Genomic DNA, 18,019 nt, shown 5'->3' with positions numbered 1-18,019 from the left:
GAGAAATGTCCTTGCCACTATCCTTCCCACCACTCCTACCATGGTATTCCACCATCCACCGAACCTACACAATATACTCATCCATCTTTACACAACCCCTGAACCCAATCCCTTACCTCATGGCTCATACCCCTGTAATAGACCTAGATGCAAGATCTGTCCCATACATCCTCCTATCACCACCTACTCCAGTCTGGTCACTAACGCCACCTATCCCATCAAAGGCAGGGCTACCTGTGAAACCAATCATGTGATTTACAAGCTCAACTGCAAAAACTGTGCTGCATTCTATGTAGGCATGACATTCAACAAGCTGTCTGTCCACATGAACTACCATCGACAACCTGTTGCCAAGAAACAAGTGGATCACCCTGTAGGTGAAAACACTGCTAAACATGATACCCCTCATCTCAATGACTGCTTCACAGCCTGTGTCATATGGATCCTTCCCACCATCACCAGCTTTTCTGAATTGCGCAGGTGGGAACTTTCCCTGCAATTCATCCTATGTTCCCATAACCCTCCTGGTCTCAACCTTCATTAGTCACTGTCCTCACCCATCCAGCCCCCTCCCTGTTCCCATTGCAGCACTACACAGCTGTCATTTCATCACCATATGTAGCCTTTTAATTTATTTTTATTTCTCTCCTTTCTGCTACTAACCCCATCCCCCCTCCTGCCCTCCGTCTAAACTGCAACACTTTACTGTCCTCCACTCCCACCATACTATCCCTCCCCCTCCCTGCCCCAGCCTCCTCCTTACCCAGTCGCCACTCCTATCATGCACTGGAGCTGCTGCTCGCAGTGTAGTTTCAGCTGTCTGAGACTGCAGACATGTGTGCAAGTTGCGCTTGCGTGAGTGTGTGTGTGCAAGTGTTTATGTGTGTCTGCTGCTGACAAAGGCCTTAATGGCTGAAAACTATGATTGTGTGAATCTTTTTATTGTGCCTATCGTGACTCAGCATCTCCGCTATATAGTGAGTGGGAACTTTCCTTCTCTCGTATTGTTATATTCCATCCTGGATTTTCCATTGTTTGATTTTTGCCTGACAGCTTTTCTTCGATCCTGACGCTGTGCTGTTTTCCTTTCTAACTACTTTCTTTTGCATCACTACATACAATGTCCAGCCTTCTTTCTTTTCTTTCCTGTGTTTCTCTTGTTGCCTTACGAACCACACTTCTGGCGGAAAATGTAAATCAGTTGTCACAATGTATCAACAGACTCAGCCGTGCACAACAGGCTGCCTCAAGACCACACTGATTGTTGATGCAGCATCTTATGTCCTACATTACTCTCACCTATATAATTAAGCATATACCTTCAGACTGATCACGCTCCCTGTGTCAGTTCCCATATTTTTGCGTGTTATCTCCCGCACTTTTCTGGTGCCACATGATCTTACATCTCTAACTACGAACCCTTCCCCACCTGCCACACTTTCTCTGTTCTATCCCTTTTCACACCCATTAAATCCACCTCATCCAGTCACATCTATCATCCCCCCTCTCTACCCTTGTCCACTCTCCAACCTGCTACCCTCAGTAATATACATATATTTATTAATGATTAATTATTCTCTACTTTGACCTTTGTGACTTCTCGCCAATTTTATTGAGTTTTCACCTTCCATTATCCGTGTCTTCCTCAGAATTCCTCTCTTGTTTTCCCCCCTGTGCATCCATTTTGCACTTTTCACACATATTTGGGTGTATTTTTGCATAATTTTTCGGACATAATTCTACTTTCTTACGTATTTTTTTCGCATTTCTGCACCACCATGGATTCTTGCTCCTTCTATCTGCGTCAATACAGAAAAGTTTACTTATCCCTAGCCAGATCCCAATCCTACATACTGTTCCTGCATTGTTGCTTGCCTCATGAAATCCCCCCTAATGACCTTACCATCAAATTACCCATCTCTGATTGTCACCCCTCCTTCCACAATGACCTTCACCTGCTCAGATTCCGCCAATCCTGCCTTCACCAACATAGTCTTGCAAAACCATATCAACTAAGCCCCATCCTCCTTGCAGTACCTTCTCTCCATCCACAAAATTCTCCTGCTATGTAATCTCAAATTTCTGGAACCCATAACACACACTGAAACACTTGCCCTACAGTAACTTGAGCAACATGCACAACACCACGTCAAAAATTGCTCCATCCTGCTCACTTCCTACTCCTGCCTTGGAGTACCACTGTCCACCACTTCTACAACAACCTCCAAACCTCCCCCACACCCCCTCATAGCTGACAAACCCTGTCTCGCAGACTTACTACACTTACTCCACCCTCCAAAACTCCCTCCCACCACCACACAGAACTCAAAACCTAAACAGACCTGCAATACAGTCATGAACCTTTCCTCCAGAAGCCTTAGTCCCACAGATATATCAGTCATTTCCAAAGGCCTCACCTTTTGCCCCACTCCCAAATTCAACCATGCCAGACTAGTTAAAGACCTTCTCTCCTTCTCCTGGTCCCTACAGTGGAAACACTTTTTTGCCACCAACCTGACCAATCAGACTCAACCAAAGACCAATATTGAACCTTCTCTAACTCAGTTCACTCCACCATCCAACTGTGATCCACTCACACTGCCTCCAAACCACCCCCTGTTAACTTTCCAGAATTTCTTATCCTCGAATCTTGCCTCACCATCATTCCCCATATCCCCCAACATGCATACTAACCTTACACCCGCAGAAAGAACCACAGTCCACCATTTAAAAACTGATTCCGATCTTATAATCCTACCTGCAGACAAGAGCTCCATCACCAAGGTTTTGAACCGCAAGGATTACGTGGCAGAAGGACTGCGTCAGCTGTCAGATACTTCCACCTACAAACCATGCCACAGTGATCCCATTCGAGCAATCCAGCAGGATTTCCAGTCACTACTCAAATCCTTAGGCCCATCCCAGAACCTCTCCCTAGAGTCCATCTCTCTATTTACCCCTACCACTCCCCGCAATCCCACCTTCTACATGCTTCCTAAAGTCCATAAATCCAACCAGCCAGGATGCCCCATTGTGGCCGGTTACTGTGCCCCCACTGAGAGAATCTACGCTCTCATAGACCAACTCCTTCAACCTATTACCTGGAACCTATCCTCCTATATAAAAGATACCAACCATTTAACTGACCTACTCTCCACATTTCCTTTCCCTTTACCACACGGTGCCCTGCTTGTAACTATTGATGCCACCTCCCTGTACACAAACATTCCTAATGCCCATGGCCTTACTGTTATCAAACACTACCTTTCCAGACACCCTATGGATTCCAAACCAACAACCTCCATCCTAGTCTTCATGACCAGCTATATCCTCACCCACAATTACTTCTCCTTTGAAGGCATTACCTACAAACAAATTCATGGTACGGCTATGGGCACCTGCATAGCACCATCCTATAGTAACCTATTCATGGGCAATCTGGAGGAATCCTTCCTAAATACCCAGAATCCTAAACCCCTCACCTGGTTCAGATTCATTGATGACATCTTTGCTATCTGAATTGAAGGTGAGGATATCTTATTCACATCCCTTCAGAACCTCAACAACCATTTGCTTCACCTGGTCCTACTCAACCCAACAAGCCACCTTCCTAGATGTTGACCTCCACCTCAGAGATGGCTACATCAGTACTTCTGTCCATATCAAACCTACTAACCACTTCGACAGCTGCCACCTGTTTCATACCAAGAAGTCCCTTCCGTACAGCCTAGCCACCCGTGGACGTTGCATCTGCAGTGACGAGCAGTCCCTCTCCAAATATACCGATGGTCTCACTGAAGCCTTCACTGACCGTAATTATCCTCTCATCCTTGTACAAAACCAAATGTCTCGAGCCTTATCTTTCCAGTCTCCCACCATTTCCCAAAGTCCCACAGTCCGGCCACAGAGGAGCATTCCCCTCATAACTCAAAACCATTCGGGACTGGAGCAAATGAATTACATTCTCCGCCAGGGTTTTGATTACCTCCCGTAGTGCCCAAAAGTGAGAAATGTCCTACCCATTTTCCTTCCCACCCCTCCTACCATGGTATTCCGCCGTCAAAAGAACCTAAACAATATACTCGTCCATCCTTACACAACCCTTGCTCCCAATCCCATACCTCATGGGTCATACCACTGTAATAGACCTAGATGCAAGACCTGTCCCATACATCCTCCTACCACCACCTACTCCAGTCCTGTCACTAACATCCCATCAAAGACAGGGCTACCTGTGAAACCAGTCATCTGATTTACAAGCTAAGCTGCAACCACTGTGCTGCATTCTATGTAGGCATGACAACCAACAAGCTGTCTGTCTGCATGAACAGCCACCGACAAACTGTGGCCAAAATACAAGTGGACCATCCTGTAGCTGAACACGCTGCCAAACAATCTCAATGACTGCTTCACAGCCTGTGCCATATGGATCGCTCCCAACAACACCAGCTTTTCTGAATCATGCAGGTGGTAACTTTCCCTGCAATACATCCTACGTTCCTGTAACCCTCCTGGCCTCAACCTTCATTAGTCACTGTTCTCACCCATCTAGTCCCCTCCCTGTTCCCATTGCAGCACTACACAGCTGTCATTTCACCACCCTGTTCCCATTCTTGCAGTGAACAGCCATAATTCACCGCCACACCCAGTCTTTTAATTTCTTTTTATTAATACACTCCTGGAAATTGAAATAAGAACACCATGAATTCATTGTCCCAGGAAGGGGAAACTTTATTGACACATTCCTGGGGTCAGATACATCACATGATCACACTGACAGAACCACAGGCACATAGACACAGGCAACAGAGCATGCACAATGTCGGCACTAGTACAGTGTATATCCACCTTTTGCAGCAATGCAGGCTGCTATTCTCCCATGGAGACGATCGTAGAGATGCTGGATGTAGTCCTGTGGAACGGCTTGCCATGCCATTTCCACCTGGCGCCTCAGTTGGACCAGCGTTCGTGCTGGACGTGCAGACCGCGTGAGAAGACGCTTCATCCAGTCCCAAACATGCTCAATGGGGGACAGATCCGGAGATCTTGCTGGCCAGGGTAGTTGACTTACACCTTCTAGAGCACGTTGGGTGGCACGGGATACATGCGGACGTGCATTGTCCTGTTGGAACAGCAAGTTCCCTTGCCGGTCTAGGAATGGTAGAACGATGGGTTCGATGATGGTTTGGATGTACCGTGCACTATTCAGTGTCCCCTCGATGATCACCAGAGGTGTACGGCCAGTGTAGGAGATGGCTCCCCACACCATGATGCCGAGTGTTGGCCCTGTGTGCCTCGGTCGTATGCTGTCCTGATTGTGGCGCTCACCTGCACGGCGCCAAACATGCATACGACCATCATTGGCACCAAGGCAGAAGCAACTCTCATCGCTGAAGACGACATGTCTCCATTCGTCCCTCCATTCACACCTGTCACGACACCACTGGAGGCAGGCTACACGATGTTGGGGCGTGAGCAGAAGACGGCCTAACGGTGTGTGGGACCATAGCCCAGCTTCATGGAGATGGTTGCGAATGGTCCTCGCCGATATCCCAGGAGCAACAGTGTCCCTAATTTGCTGGGAAGTGGCGGTGCGGTCCCCTACGGCACTGTGTAGGATCCTATGGTCTTGGCGTGCATCCGTGCGTCGCTGCAGTCTGGTCCCAGGACGACGGGCACGTGCACCTTCTGCCGACCACTGGCGACAACATCGATGTACTGTGGAGACCTCACGGCCCACGTGTTGAGCAATTCGGCGGTACGTCCACCTGGCCTCCCGCATGCCCACTATACGCCCTCGCTCAAAGTCCGTCAACTGCACATATGGTTCACATCCACGCTGTCGTGGCATGCTACCAGTGTTAAAGACTGCGATGGAGCTCCGTATGCCACGGCAAACTGGCTGACACTGACGGCGGCGGTGCACAAATGCTGCACAGCTAGCGCCATTCGACGGCCAACACCACGGTTCCTGGTGTGTCCGCTGTGCCGTGCGTGTGATCAATGCTTGTACAGCCCTCTCACAGTGTCCGGAGCAAGTATGGTGGGTCTGACACACCAGTGTCAATGTGTTCTTTTTTCCATTTCCAGGAGTGTATTTCTCTCCTTTCTGCTACTTACTCCCTCCCCTCTCCACACATTCTCTCTTGCCTGCTATATGGTGAGTGGCAACTTCCCTTCTCTTGTATTGTAAGCAAGAAGTTTAATATTAATCTGTCTAAAGCTTTTGAGTCTTTAAAAGCCGATTTTTGAAGTGATGCCTTATTTTTTGAGCTTTTATCTGTATATGCATTCTTATTATCAAATGTTACCTCTCCAATAACGGCGGTGTACTGAAATTGTATCCACAGGAGGTCACATATACCCAAAGTGTTCTTATTGTGACTGTCACCAGTAAGATTTCTATCTTACTATTTGTAACAAAAGGACATTCTGAGAGGAGGAATCAGATTTAGTTTATTTTCAGGATTTTCTCTTTTTTGTTTAACCAAATAACTTCTCTCAATAAATAGTGCCAATGTGTCACAGTTCTGTCTCATGCACCTCCTGCCCCTCTCTCTCGCATTCCTATCCCACATTACTGCTGCCTGTGTGTGTGTGTGTGTGTGTGTGTGTGTGTGTGTGTGTGTGTGAGAGAGAGAGAGAGAGAGAGAGAGATTCCTAAATTATGCAAATGATCATATCAGTTTTTTCCCTCAGCCAGTCAATGCAAAGAAACGTTTCAGTGCCATAAGGCAACACATCATACATATGATTGTCAACAGCTCAATGCTTCATTTCTACAGAGATAATTTTTTTTTATAAAAACGTTATTTAAGATAATATTTTTATTTTAGTACAGAAAGGTTCTCTATACATTACCAGACAAACTCCATAAGTTCACGTTACATTTAAGTCTTTTGTGTAATATTACCATGGGAGGTTAGATGTAGCCAATAGAAAGACACTGTCATGAGATGAGGAAATTCCATCCATCTGAATAAGTAGCTCAGCTTTCAGTCTACGAGATGCTTCATGTTCCAGTAACCCATCACGATGAGAAGCAAGAGCATCAATTTCATCGAGAAATATTGTGGATGGCGCATAGTGGCGAGCCAGGTCAAACAGTACCTAACAACACGTTTTATCATTAGAATACTTCACATGAATCCTATCTCACAAAAGTGGCAGCAAGGTAATGCTGTCACATCTGTAGAATATGATGCAACCATGGTGTAAGAATTTAACAATTCAGTTTCACATGAAGTACATTACAAGTAAATAATTGATTAAAATTTTTTGTTTGGGAGCTTTTACATAAAATACATTACAAGCAAATAATTGATTTAACACTTCTGTCCAGAAAAATTAACATTGAGGCTGTGGCAAGCATTTGATTTATGATACTATTAACACATAGTAAATGAATGTAGTTACTTGCTACAAGGTTACTGCAAACATTCATTTATACTATAATAGCACTTGGTCATTAAGAGTTTAAATATTGTGGTGGACTCACTACACCTCATTGGCAATATGTTTGGTGCAGACATTACAGCGTTGTGTGAGCACACTCTCTCCTCTACATATTTTATATTTAAGAACGAATTTTATGAACAATCTGATGGTGTCACCATGGGGAGTCCTTTGTCTCCCCTGGTGGCCAATCTTTTTATGGAGGATTTTGGGGAGAGAGCACTCGACTCTGCCACTTTTAAACTGACAGCATTTTGGCGGTATGTTGATGACACTTTTATAGTGTGGCCTCATGGTCTGGACCGTCTCCAAGAATTTTTACGTCACATGAACTCCATACATGAAAACATAAAGTTTACCATGGAGATAGAGAAAGATGGTTGTCGGCCAGTTTTAGATGTCTTGGTGCGACGGAAGAGTGATGGCACATTTGGTCACTCGGTGTACAGAAAGCCCACTCATACAGACCTGTATCTACAAGCTACTAGTTGCCACCATCCAGCACAAACAATCAGCGTTCTCAAAACCTTGGTCAACCATGCCCATACTATCTCTGACACCGACAGTCTTCAAGCGGAGCTGGAACACCTGCAAAAAGTATTTTTGAAGAATGGTTTTCCACCTAGGCAAGTGAACAGAGTGATGAAGACCAACAAACGACAGAACAAGGAAGAGGAAGACTGTTTATCTGCCATTTATTGGGAATATTTCTTCACAGATAGGCAGAATATTGAGAAAGTATCAAGTGAGAGGCATCTTTCGTCCTCCTTCCAAAATTTCATCACTGGTGGTATCCGTTAAAGATGACCTGGGCCTGTGTAAACCAGGTGTTTACAAAATTCCGCGTAAATGCGGCAAATCATATATAGGGCAAATGACACGAACTGTGCAGGAACGCATAGTGGAACACCAATGGCATACTCGTCTTCTCCAACCCACCAAATCCGCAATTGCCGAACATTGTATTTCCACAGACCGTTCCATGAATTACATCGATACAAAAATTTTGCCCCATACATCAAACTTTTGGAGCTCGATTATCAATGAATCTGTGGAAATAAGATTGTCTGACAATGAGACTCTCATCATTCGAGATAGCGGTTATCAGCTAAACTCTGCTTGGAATCCTGTCATAGAGAAACTTCGTAGTCAATGTAGTTATCTGCATAAAGATGGAAATCAACCTGATACCGATACGCCAGGCTTTCACAGTGGAGGGCGCGAGGCGCAGCGCACAGATCCGTTATGAACGCACACGCTGAGCAGCGCATGCACAATGTCACCTCAGTACGGCTTTAAATAGCGGAACTCAGTACGTTCTCGCCAGTACTACTACAGTGGCATTCACCTGAAGATGGCCAGAAGACTCTGTGCCGAAATATCATGGCAGAACGTTACTGATATCCGGCAGTTCTCCCGTGTTTTTATGGAACAGTTTAAATATTGCTTCCCTGAATGTAGACAATGTTTTTATTTCTTTTAGCTGAGTTGGAAGTTTGCTGTAGAAAACAGTACCCTGTATGTTGGTTTGTTTTTGTGTTAAAGCCTTGTTTACTGTTTTTATGTGGGTGTCATTGCACATTCTTGTATTGGAGAAATGAAGATCTGAGTTGGTTTTATAATTATCAATGTGCATTTTTTTACTAACAACACTTTTTTTAAATAGAGGCATGGTAAAGGTAGACTATTTAGGTGTTGAAATAACTGTTTGGAAGGTGTTAGCCTTGTACTGTTTGAAATTATTCTAACAGCTCGTTTTTGTAAAGTGAAGATGGTTTTCATGTTTGCCTTAAGGCCCCAGAGGGTTAGTCCATAGGTGATAGCAGGATGGATGTAAGCATAGTAGACAGTTCTGCTACACTCTCTCCTACATACAGTACTAATTATGCATAATGCAATGCAAGCAGATCTAACGTGTTAGTGAGGTAGAGAATGTGGGCTTTCCAGTCTAAATTTTCATCCATTTGCACACTAAGAATTTTGTGGCAGCTACCATTTCGATTTGTTTATTTCAAATTTTGAGGTTCATATCATGATGAGACTTTGTTTTCCTGTAGAGTGGCCAAGTAAGTGGTCCCAACAGTTGGGATACCAGTTACTTTGCAATAAGGCTGGGCATCTTGGACATATTCTGAGTCGTGGCCACCTTTGTGTTCATACGGCAAAGACTACCAAATCCGCCGGTTAGTCCCTCAGCCGTTAGGGGTAAAACCCAATGGGACTCATGGCAAGTAAGGCTAGCAACCTGCTTCCCTGGTACTTTAAATATGATGCTGGCAACATTCAGAGCAAAATGCCTCGGACCTTTGGAGGTGACGGAGTCCCACCTCTAACTGACAAACCAGGGACTCCTAAGATACGACTTGGCAAACAAATGGTAATGAGATGAGGAGCTATTAATATCAATGGGGGCTACCCTGGGAAGAAGGTAGAGCAGGCAGAGGCTGCAAGTAAGATGAGCTGTTAGTGACATTCGGGTAAGGAGTGAGAAAGAAGAGGAAATGGGAGAATACAAGGTCGATCTGTCAGGAGTCAAAGCAGGAATAGCACAATGGGGTGTAGGGTTTTACATCAGGAAAGAAATGGAACCCAGCGTAGTTGCAATAAGGTATGTTAATGAACGACTTATGTGGATAGATCTGACAGTGTCTAGCAAGAAAATTAGGATTGTGTCAGTATATTCGCATTGTGAAGGGACAGATCAACATAAGATGGATAGTTTTTATGAGGCACTCAGTGATGTAGTTGTTAGAGTAAAGGACAAGGACAGTGTTCTGCTCATGGGTGATTTTAACGCCATGGCTGGAAATCTAACAGAAGGGTATGAAAAGGTTATGGGTAAATTTGGAGAGGATATGGAGGCCAACAGGAACAGGAAACAACTCTTGGATTTCTGTGCCAGTATGGGCTTAGTAATCACAAACTCCTTTTTTAAACATAAGAACATTCACCGGTATACTTGGGAAAGCAGGGGAACCAGATCTGTCACTGACTATATAACAACAGATCAGGAATTCAGGAAGGCTGTGAGGGACACACGTGTATTCAGGGGATTCTTTGATGACACTGATCATTATTTAATCTGCAGTGAAATTAGGATTGTGAGGCCGAAAGTGCAGGAGGTCAGGTCCATATGCAGGAGGATAAGCGTGGAGAAACTTCAGGATATGGAAATCAGGCACAAGTACATAACGGCGATCTCAGAAAGGTACCAGTTAGTTGAATGTAGTCAGTTACAGTCATTGGAAAAGGAATGGACAAGGTACAGGGACGCTGTACTAGAAGTGGCTAAAGAATGTCTTGGAACAGTAGTGTGTAAAAGTAGGATGAAGCAAACAGCTTGGTGGAATGACACAGTCAAGGCAGCCTGTAAAAGGAAAAAGAAGGCGTATCAAAAATGGCTACATACTAGAACTCAGGTAGACAGAGAAAGTTATGTTGAAGAAAGAAACAAAGCCAAACAGATAATTGCAGCATCCAAGAAGAAATCTTGGGAAGACTTTGGGAACAGGTTGGAGACTATTGGTCAAGCTGCTGGAAAACCATTCTGGAGTGTAATTAGCAGTCTTCAAAAGGGAGGTAAGAAGGAAATGACAAGTATTTTGGACAGGTCAGGAAAACTGCTGGTGAATCCTGTGGATGCCTTGGGCAGATGGAGGGAATATTTTGAAGAGTTGTTCAATGTAGGTGAAAATATGATCAGTAATGTTTCAGATTTCAAGGTAGAACGGGATAGGAATGATGATGGAAATAGGATCACATTTGAGGAAGTGGAGAAAAAGGTCAATAGATCGCAGTGCAATAAAGCAGCTGGGGTGGATGAAATTAAGTTGGAACTCATCAAATACAGTGGTAAGTCAGGTCTTAAATGGCTACACAGGATAATTGAATTGGCCTGGGACAGGTTCCATCAGAGTGGACAAAAGCAGTAATCACACCAATCTTTAAACATGGAAACAGAAAAGATTGTAACAACTATAGAGGTATCTCTTTAATCAGCGTTGTGGGTAAAATCTTCTCAGGTATTGTTGAAAGGAAAGTGCGAGTATTAGTTGAGGACAAATTGTCTGAAAATCAGTGTGGGTTTAGGCTTCTTAGAGGATGTCAGGACCAGATCTTTAGCTTACGGCAAATAATGGAGAAGTGTTATGAGTGGAACAGGGAATTGTATCTATGCTTTATAGATCTAGAAAGGGCATATGACCGGGTTCCTAGGAGGAAGTTATTGTCTGTTCTACGAGATTATGGAATAGGAGGCAAACTTTTGCAAGCAATTAAAGGTCTTTACATGGATAGTCAGGCAGCAGTGAGAGTTGACGGTAAATTGAGTTCATGGTTCAGAGTAGTTTCAGGGGTAAGACAAGGCTACAACCTGCCTCCCCTGTTGTTCATATTATTTATGGATCATACGTTGAAAACAATAGACTGGCTGGGTGAGATTAAGATATGTGAACACAAAATAAGCAGTCCTGCATATGCGGATGACTTAGTTGTGATGGCAGATTCGATTGAAAGTTTGCAAAGTAATATTTCAGAGCTAGATCAGAAATGTAAGGACTATGATATGAAGATTAGCATCTCCAAAACGAAAGTAATGTCAGTGGGAAATAAATATAAACGGATTGAGTCCCAAATAGGAGGAACAAAGTTAGAACAGGTGGACGGTTTCAAGTACTTAGGATGCATATTCTCACAGGATGGCAACATAGTGAAAGAACTGGAAGTGAGGTGTAGCAAAGCTAATGCAGTGAGCACTCAGCTACGATCTACTCTCTTCTGCAAGAAGGAAGTCAGTACCAAGACTAAGTTATCTGTGCACCGTTCAATCTTTCGACCAACTTTGTTGTATGGGAGCGAAAGCTGGGTGGATTCAGGTTACCTTATCAACAAGGTTGAGGTTACGGATATGAAAGTAGCTAGGATGGTTGCAGGTACTAGTAGATGGGAACAATGGCAGGAGGGTGTCCTCAATGAGGAAATCAAAGAAAAAGTGGGAATGAACTCTATAGATGTAGCAGTCAGGGCAAACAGGCTTAGATGGTGGGGCCATGTTACACGCATGGGAGAAGCAAGGTTACCCAAAAGACTCATGGGTTGAACTCTATAGATGTAGCAGTCAGGGCAAACAGGCTTAGATGGTGGGGCCATGTTACACGCATGGGAGAAGCAAGGTTACCCAAAAGACTCATGGGTTCAGCAGTAGAGGGTAGGAGAAGTCGGGGCAGACCAAGGATAAGGTACCTTGATTCAGTTAAGAATGATTTTGAAGTAATAGGCTTAACAGCAGAAGAGGCACCAATGTTAGCACTGAATAGGGGATCATGGAGGAATTTTATAAGGGGGGCTATGCTCCAGACTGAACGCTGAAAGGCATAATCAATCTTAAATGATGATGATGATGATGATATAATAAATAAGAGAGGTCCTCAAATGCTGCCCTGAGATACTCCGATTGGTACAGTCTGCAGGTTCAATCTGTACGAAATGCTTTGGTTTTTATTGTTTGCTGAGGTAATTTCTACAACCTGTTTTCTATTGTGGTGATATGACTGAAACCATTTTAACGGAACTCCTTGTATACTTATAGCATCTAGTTTGTCTAGCAAGATTTCATGATCAACACTATCGGATGCCTTCAATAAGTCCAAGTTTATTCCTACTGTACTGTTATTTCTGTCAAGTCCCATTACAACGTTTTTGATGAAGTGGGTAATGGCTGTTTCTGTACTCAGGCCTTTGCAAAAACCATGTTGGTTTACAGATGGGAGATTGAATTTTTTGATGTAATTTGTAATTGTATTTTTGATGGCAATCTCTATTATATTTGAAAATACAGATAACAAAGCTATTGGTCTATAATTTACCACTTCATTTATATTACCCTTTTTATACAATGGTTTTATTTTTTAAATTTTAAATCTTTTCTTATAAATTTTCTTATATGTCTTAACATATTCTGCAGAGTTCTCATCTTGGTTGTCTTTTCTCAGTTGACTGAAAAGTTTTAGCTTTTGACTGGATATTCTGATAGCGGGTGTTATCCACTGGCTGCTCTTCCTTGGCATAACATTAATTGTTGTCAGTTTTTTGGAAAAAATATTTCAAATATGGAAATGAAAGTATTATAAGATGCATTGAATAATTCATCACTGGCTGCTGTTCCTTGGCATAACATTAATTCTTGTCGGTTTTTTGGAAAACACATCTCAAATGTGGACATGAAAGTATTATAAAACACATTGAATGATTCATCAGTTGATGATTTTGAGTACACATCTTCCCAGGTTTCTTTTACCAATGATTGAATAAAAATATTTACCTTTCCTGGGTAGAAGTGCCTTTTACATTCCCACTTGTATTTAACCACCTCAGGTACAGAAGAATTTATGTGTGTTACTAGTCTGTTGTGAAAGACCTAAGTTTACATTTTGTGCCTAGGAGACAGGGTGACCTTCACTACTGTTCATTGAATTTGACATTGGCACAAAAGGGGGTGAATTATATTGCCACAAAGATTTTTGGTCACTTGCCAAACAATATCAAAAGTCTGACAGACAACCAATCGGCATTCAAAAGTAAGTTAAGGGAACTCTTGAATGACAACTCCTTCTACTCCATAGATGAATTTTTAGACATAGGCTAAAGAAATACAGTAAGTATTAACAATTGTACCGTATATAAGACTAACAAAGATTATTTGGGATAAATGAATCTTTTGTACTTTGACACGTTCCACATCATTACGAAAGAATCGTGTTCATGATCCATGGAACAAGTAATATAACTAACTAACTAACTAACTAACTAACTAACTAACATCCATTTTGATATTTGGAAAGATATCATCTAATGGGGAAAAATATGACTCTGTTACTCTCGTGGGATCCTTGAACAGTGGTTTCATGTGAAAGCTGTTTAGGATACTGAAAAGCTGTCTTTTTTCTTCATTTTCAATTAAGAGGTTGATGTTAAAATCCCCACATAGTGATAAGTTCAATTCATTGTTATACAAAATGTTTAGTACTGTTTCCAAATTTAAAAAAAAATATGTTTTTGTCACCTGGTGGTGACCTGTATATTGATATGACACTTAGTTTTTCGCACTTCTCCTCAGATTTTAGGTCTATGGCACATGATTCAAAATGTTTCTCAATATTTAGATGGTGTGCTTCAGATCTAACATTATACACAGCCCAGCCGTAGTGTATATGCATACTCCACCATTTTTACAAAAACTGCGGCAATAATGAGATGCTATTTCAAAACTGCTTATATTTATAAGACTTAATTCACTGACCCTGCACAATTGTTCTGATAGACAAATACAATAGGTATCTACAAAGTTGTTTTTGTCAACTTCTAATTCTAACACTTTATTCTTGAGACACTGAATGTTTTGACTCATTATCTTGAAAGGTTTGCAAGTATTTGTTATTTTGTCAATACCTGGAGAAGTGCTGCTCTGTTGCTGACTTTTGACACTTATCTGCAATTTTTCAGGATTATTTGTCACAATCTCTTCCTTTTCTTCGTTTGGTGCCATAAAAAATCATCACTAAGTGAAGCAGCTGTACCTAGCTTTTGGCTCCTCCTCGGGCAGTGTTTATCAGCTACTGTTGGTGATGTCGGTGACATGGTTTCTTGTACTGTGACTGTGTTTGCTTTTTCTACTGACACTGTTTCTGCTGGAGGTGGGGCTGCTGCTGCAACTGTTGGTTTTTCCTCAACTACTGATGGTTCTTCTGCTATTGATGTAGGTTTAGTTGTTATCAATGTTTCTTCTGTTGTTGTTGTTGTTGTTGTTGTTGTGTCATTGTTTTTGTTGATGTTGCCATTGGTGGTGGTGGTGCTGGTGGTGGTGGGAGCAGTACTGCTGTTGCTGTCATTTGTGTTGCACTTGCTACAACTGGCTTTGGCAAGTTTACTGATACTGCTGTTTGTGTTGCAGATATTTACAGGTGCCTCGTTTTTTTCCAGAAATTTCTGGGTCACAATTTCCTTCCCTAAATTGTTCAAGTGAAGGCCATGTGATGTGTGAAGCCTGCCCCCAATGTCGCTGGCTGGACGTTAATATCAACAACATCAACGTTTTTGAATTGCTTGCATATATCAGAAAGAAGGTCGTTGGCAGCTCTTATCTCCTTGATTACACAAGACCAATGTGGCAATATATCATTTGAGCCATCAAACATAGCTATAAAGTCACCTGAAGATAACTCTATAATTTCTTTATAATGGATAGTATTCATTATTTCTGAGAGGGGCGCTCCTGGCTTGACAAAGCTGGTGGCTTTCACAACTGCTGTCTCATTAACATGAGAGGCAATTCCACGTCCATGGCTATTGGCTAGAATATAAAGTTTCATCAAGCGATCACAATTTTTTTGCTGTGACATTGGTACATGTTGTCATAGTTTGCGAGTCTTCAGGGGTGCAGAAATGGCTATTTTAGGTATCTGAATGTTTGCAGTAGCATTTTCTGATGGAGAGCTCATCACTTACTGTACTTTGGACATCATATTGGTTTTTTAAAGGAATTGGTGAATCTGGTAACTCTCTGGTGTTCCGGTGTCACCTTTCCACTCCGATATTGTGCTTTTGGTTGTTTTCTGTGACAGACTGAGTTTCTTGTACCATAAATTGAGCTCTCTTTTGCATACAATGCATATGATGCCATTTTTGCCACCTCTGCTCATAGTTTTTACACATGCTATAACTTGTTTTATTGTTGATACAAGTTCTTGTACCTGAGTGAAATTTATCATACAATTTACTTGCATTCTGTTGTGTGCCTTTGTTACATTTGTTGTTTTAAAACCTTGTTTTGTTTGAACAGTCTTTCTGTTAAGTTTTTGAACTAAATCATCTGGAAGACAGTTTGAGCAGAACTATATCTTACATTTTGTATATGTATTTACACATTTATAATGGAACACAGTTTTACATATCACGCACAATACACCTTTTTCTGCACATTTCTTGCAGATGCAGTGGTCTGAATGTATTATTTCACTTTGTATGACGATGTGGACACTCCATGTGTGAAGTTTTCTTCATACCTTCTTCTGACTTCATTGTTCTTTTCTGTTACTTTTCTGATGATGTAGCACAAAAAACAAAAATACTCGCGATATACATCGATACTGTTACACATTGTACACTTTTCCTCATTCTTTTTGTACTTTTGTGCAGACCTAGTATTTTGCCAATTTATTCATGCTCTAATTTACTTCCACATTCATGTTTAGATCTATCTGACAATCAAACTATAAGAGTAAGCAATACAAATTGCAGTGTGTCTGACTAGTCAACATCAGATATTCAAATCTGATGCTGAAGATGTGGAGCCTAAATGGTTAAAATTCAAAAGTAGTGTTCAATATGCCTTAGACCAATATGTGGAAAATAAGTTTTTGAGGGATGGGAAAGATATAGTGTGCTTCAATAGCTGTGTTAGAAAGCTCTATGAAAGCAAAGAGAGCTTCATCACAGATTTAAGTGAAGTTGAAGCTTAGTTGACAAACAATAGCTGAATGAATTCAAGATGAGTGTGTGGAGATCAATTTGAGATATTCATAAATCTGTAAGTAAAATTTTGACAATCAATCTGATAAAAAAATCCTAAGGAGCTTTATCCTACATAAAATCAAGAAGTAGGCTGACATCACATGTTCAGTCACTCAGTGACTGCTCTAGCACCAGAATGGAAGACTACAGAAAGGAGGTCAAAGTACTGAGTTTAATCTTCTGAAATTGTTTCATGTCAGAAGAGTGTAATATGGTTCCTGCTTTCAATCATTGTATGAATGCTAAAGTGGTAGATACTGAGATATTTGATTGCAGAATAGGAAATCAACTAAAATCACTCAATGGTGGAAAGGCATATGGAATGGAAGAGGCACCTGTGAGATTATACAACAGAACTGTTTTTCATAATAGCCGTAGTTTGTTATAGATCACTGGAGCAATGAATGACACCTGCTACCTGGAAAAATGTACAAGTCAAGAAGGGTCACAGAACAGATGCACATATTTATAGGACTATATCATTGATGTCAATCTGTTGTAGAATTATGAAACATGTTTTATGCTCATGTATTATGACTTCTTTTTGCAGAACCAAATTTTCCTCCATAAAACTCAATGTGAATATCATAAATGGAGATCTTGCAAAACTCTTCTTGCTCTGCCCACCCATGAGATCCAGAGCACAATAGACAATGGTATGTAGGTTGAAGCCATGTTAATTGATTTTAGGAAGGCATTTGATACTGTTGTTTAGTGAACAAAATACAAGGTTACTGAGTACTGGACCAGATACTGGACCAGACTTGTGACTGGATCCTGGACTTCCTTGTGGATAGAACTCAATTTGTTGCTCTTAATGTAAAAAAACTGACTGACATAAATGTAATTTCAGGAGTATCCAAAGGATTTGCAATAGGGCCATTGCAGTTTAAAATAAATCCTGGATGATACTTATTAACATTAAAAAAAACCAAGTAACACAGATGACGCTGAGACAAATAATATAATGTAAAATGCATGGAGTCACAAATGTCAG

At 41.8% G+C, this 18,019-nt stretch overlaps 1 protein-coding gene across 1 annotated transcript in view; it reads right to left on the bottom strand.

Annotated features, from left to right (window-relative positions):
• LOC126282217 (katanin p60 ATPase-containing subunit A-like 2) overlaps window positions 1-18,019 on the bottom strand; it is a 197,799-nt gene that overhangs the window by 41,661 nt on the left and 138,119 nt on the right. Inside the window, exon 7 of the mRNA XM_049981765.1 lies at window positions 6,914-7,110. Within this exon, the coding sequence (XP_049837722.1) occupies window positions 6,914-7,110 (197 nt within the window). The remainder of the gene's footprint in view (window positions 1-6,913; window positions 7,111-18,019) is intronic.

Source organism: Schistocerca gregaria, chromosome 7, assembly GCF_023897955.1.
Source record: "Schistocerca gregaria isolate iqSchGreg1 chromosome 7, iqSchGreg1.2, whole genome shotgun sequence".
NCBI classification, from domain to species: Eukaryota; Metazoa; Arthropoda; class Insecta; order Orthoptera; family Acrididae; genus Schistocerca; species Schistocerca gregaria.
This window is presented reverse-complemented; position numbering and strand designations above follow the sequence as displayed.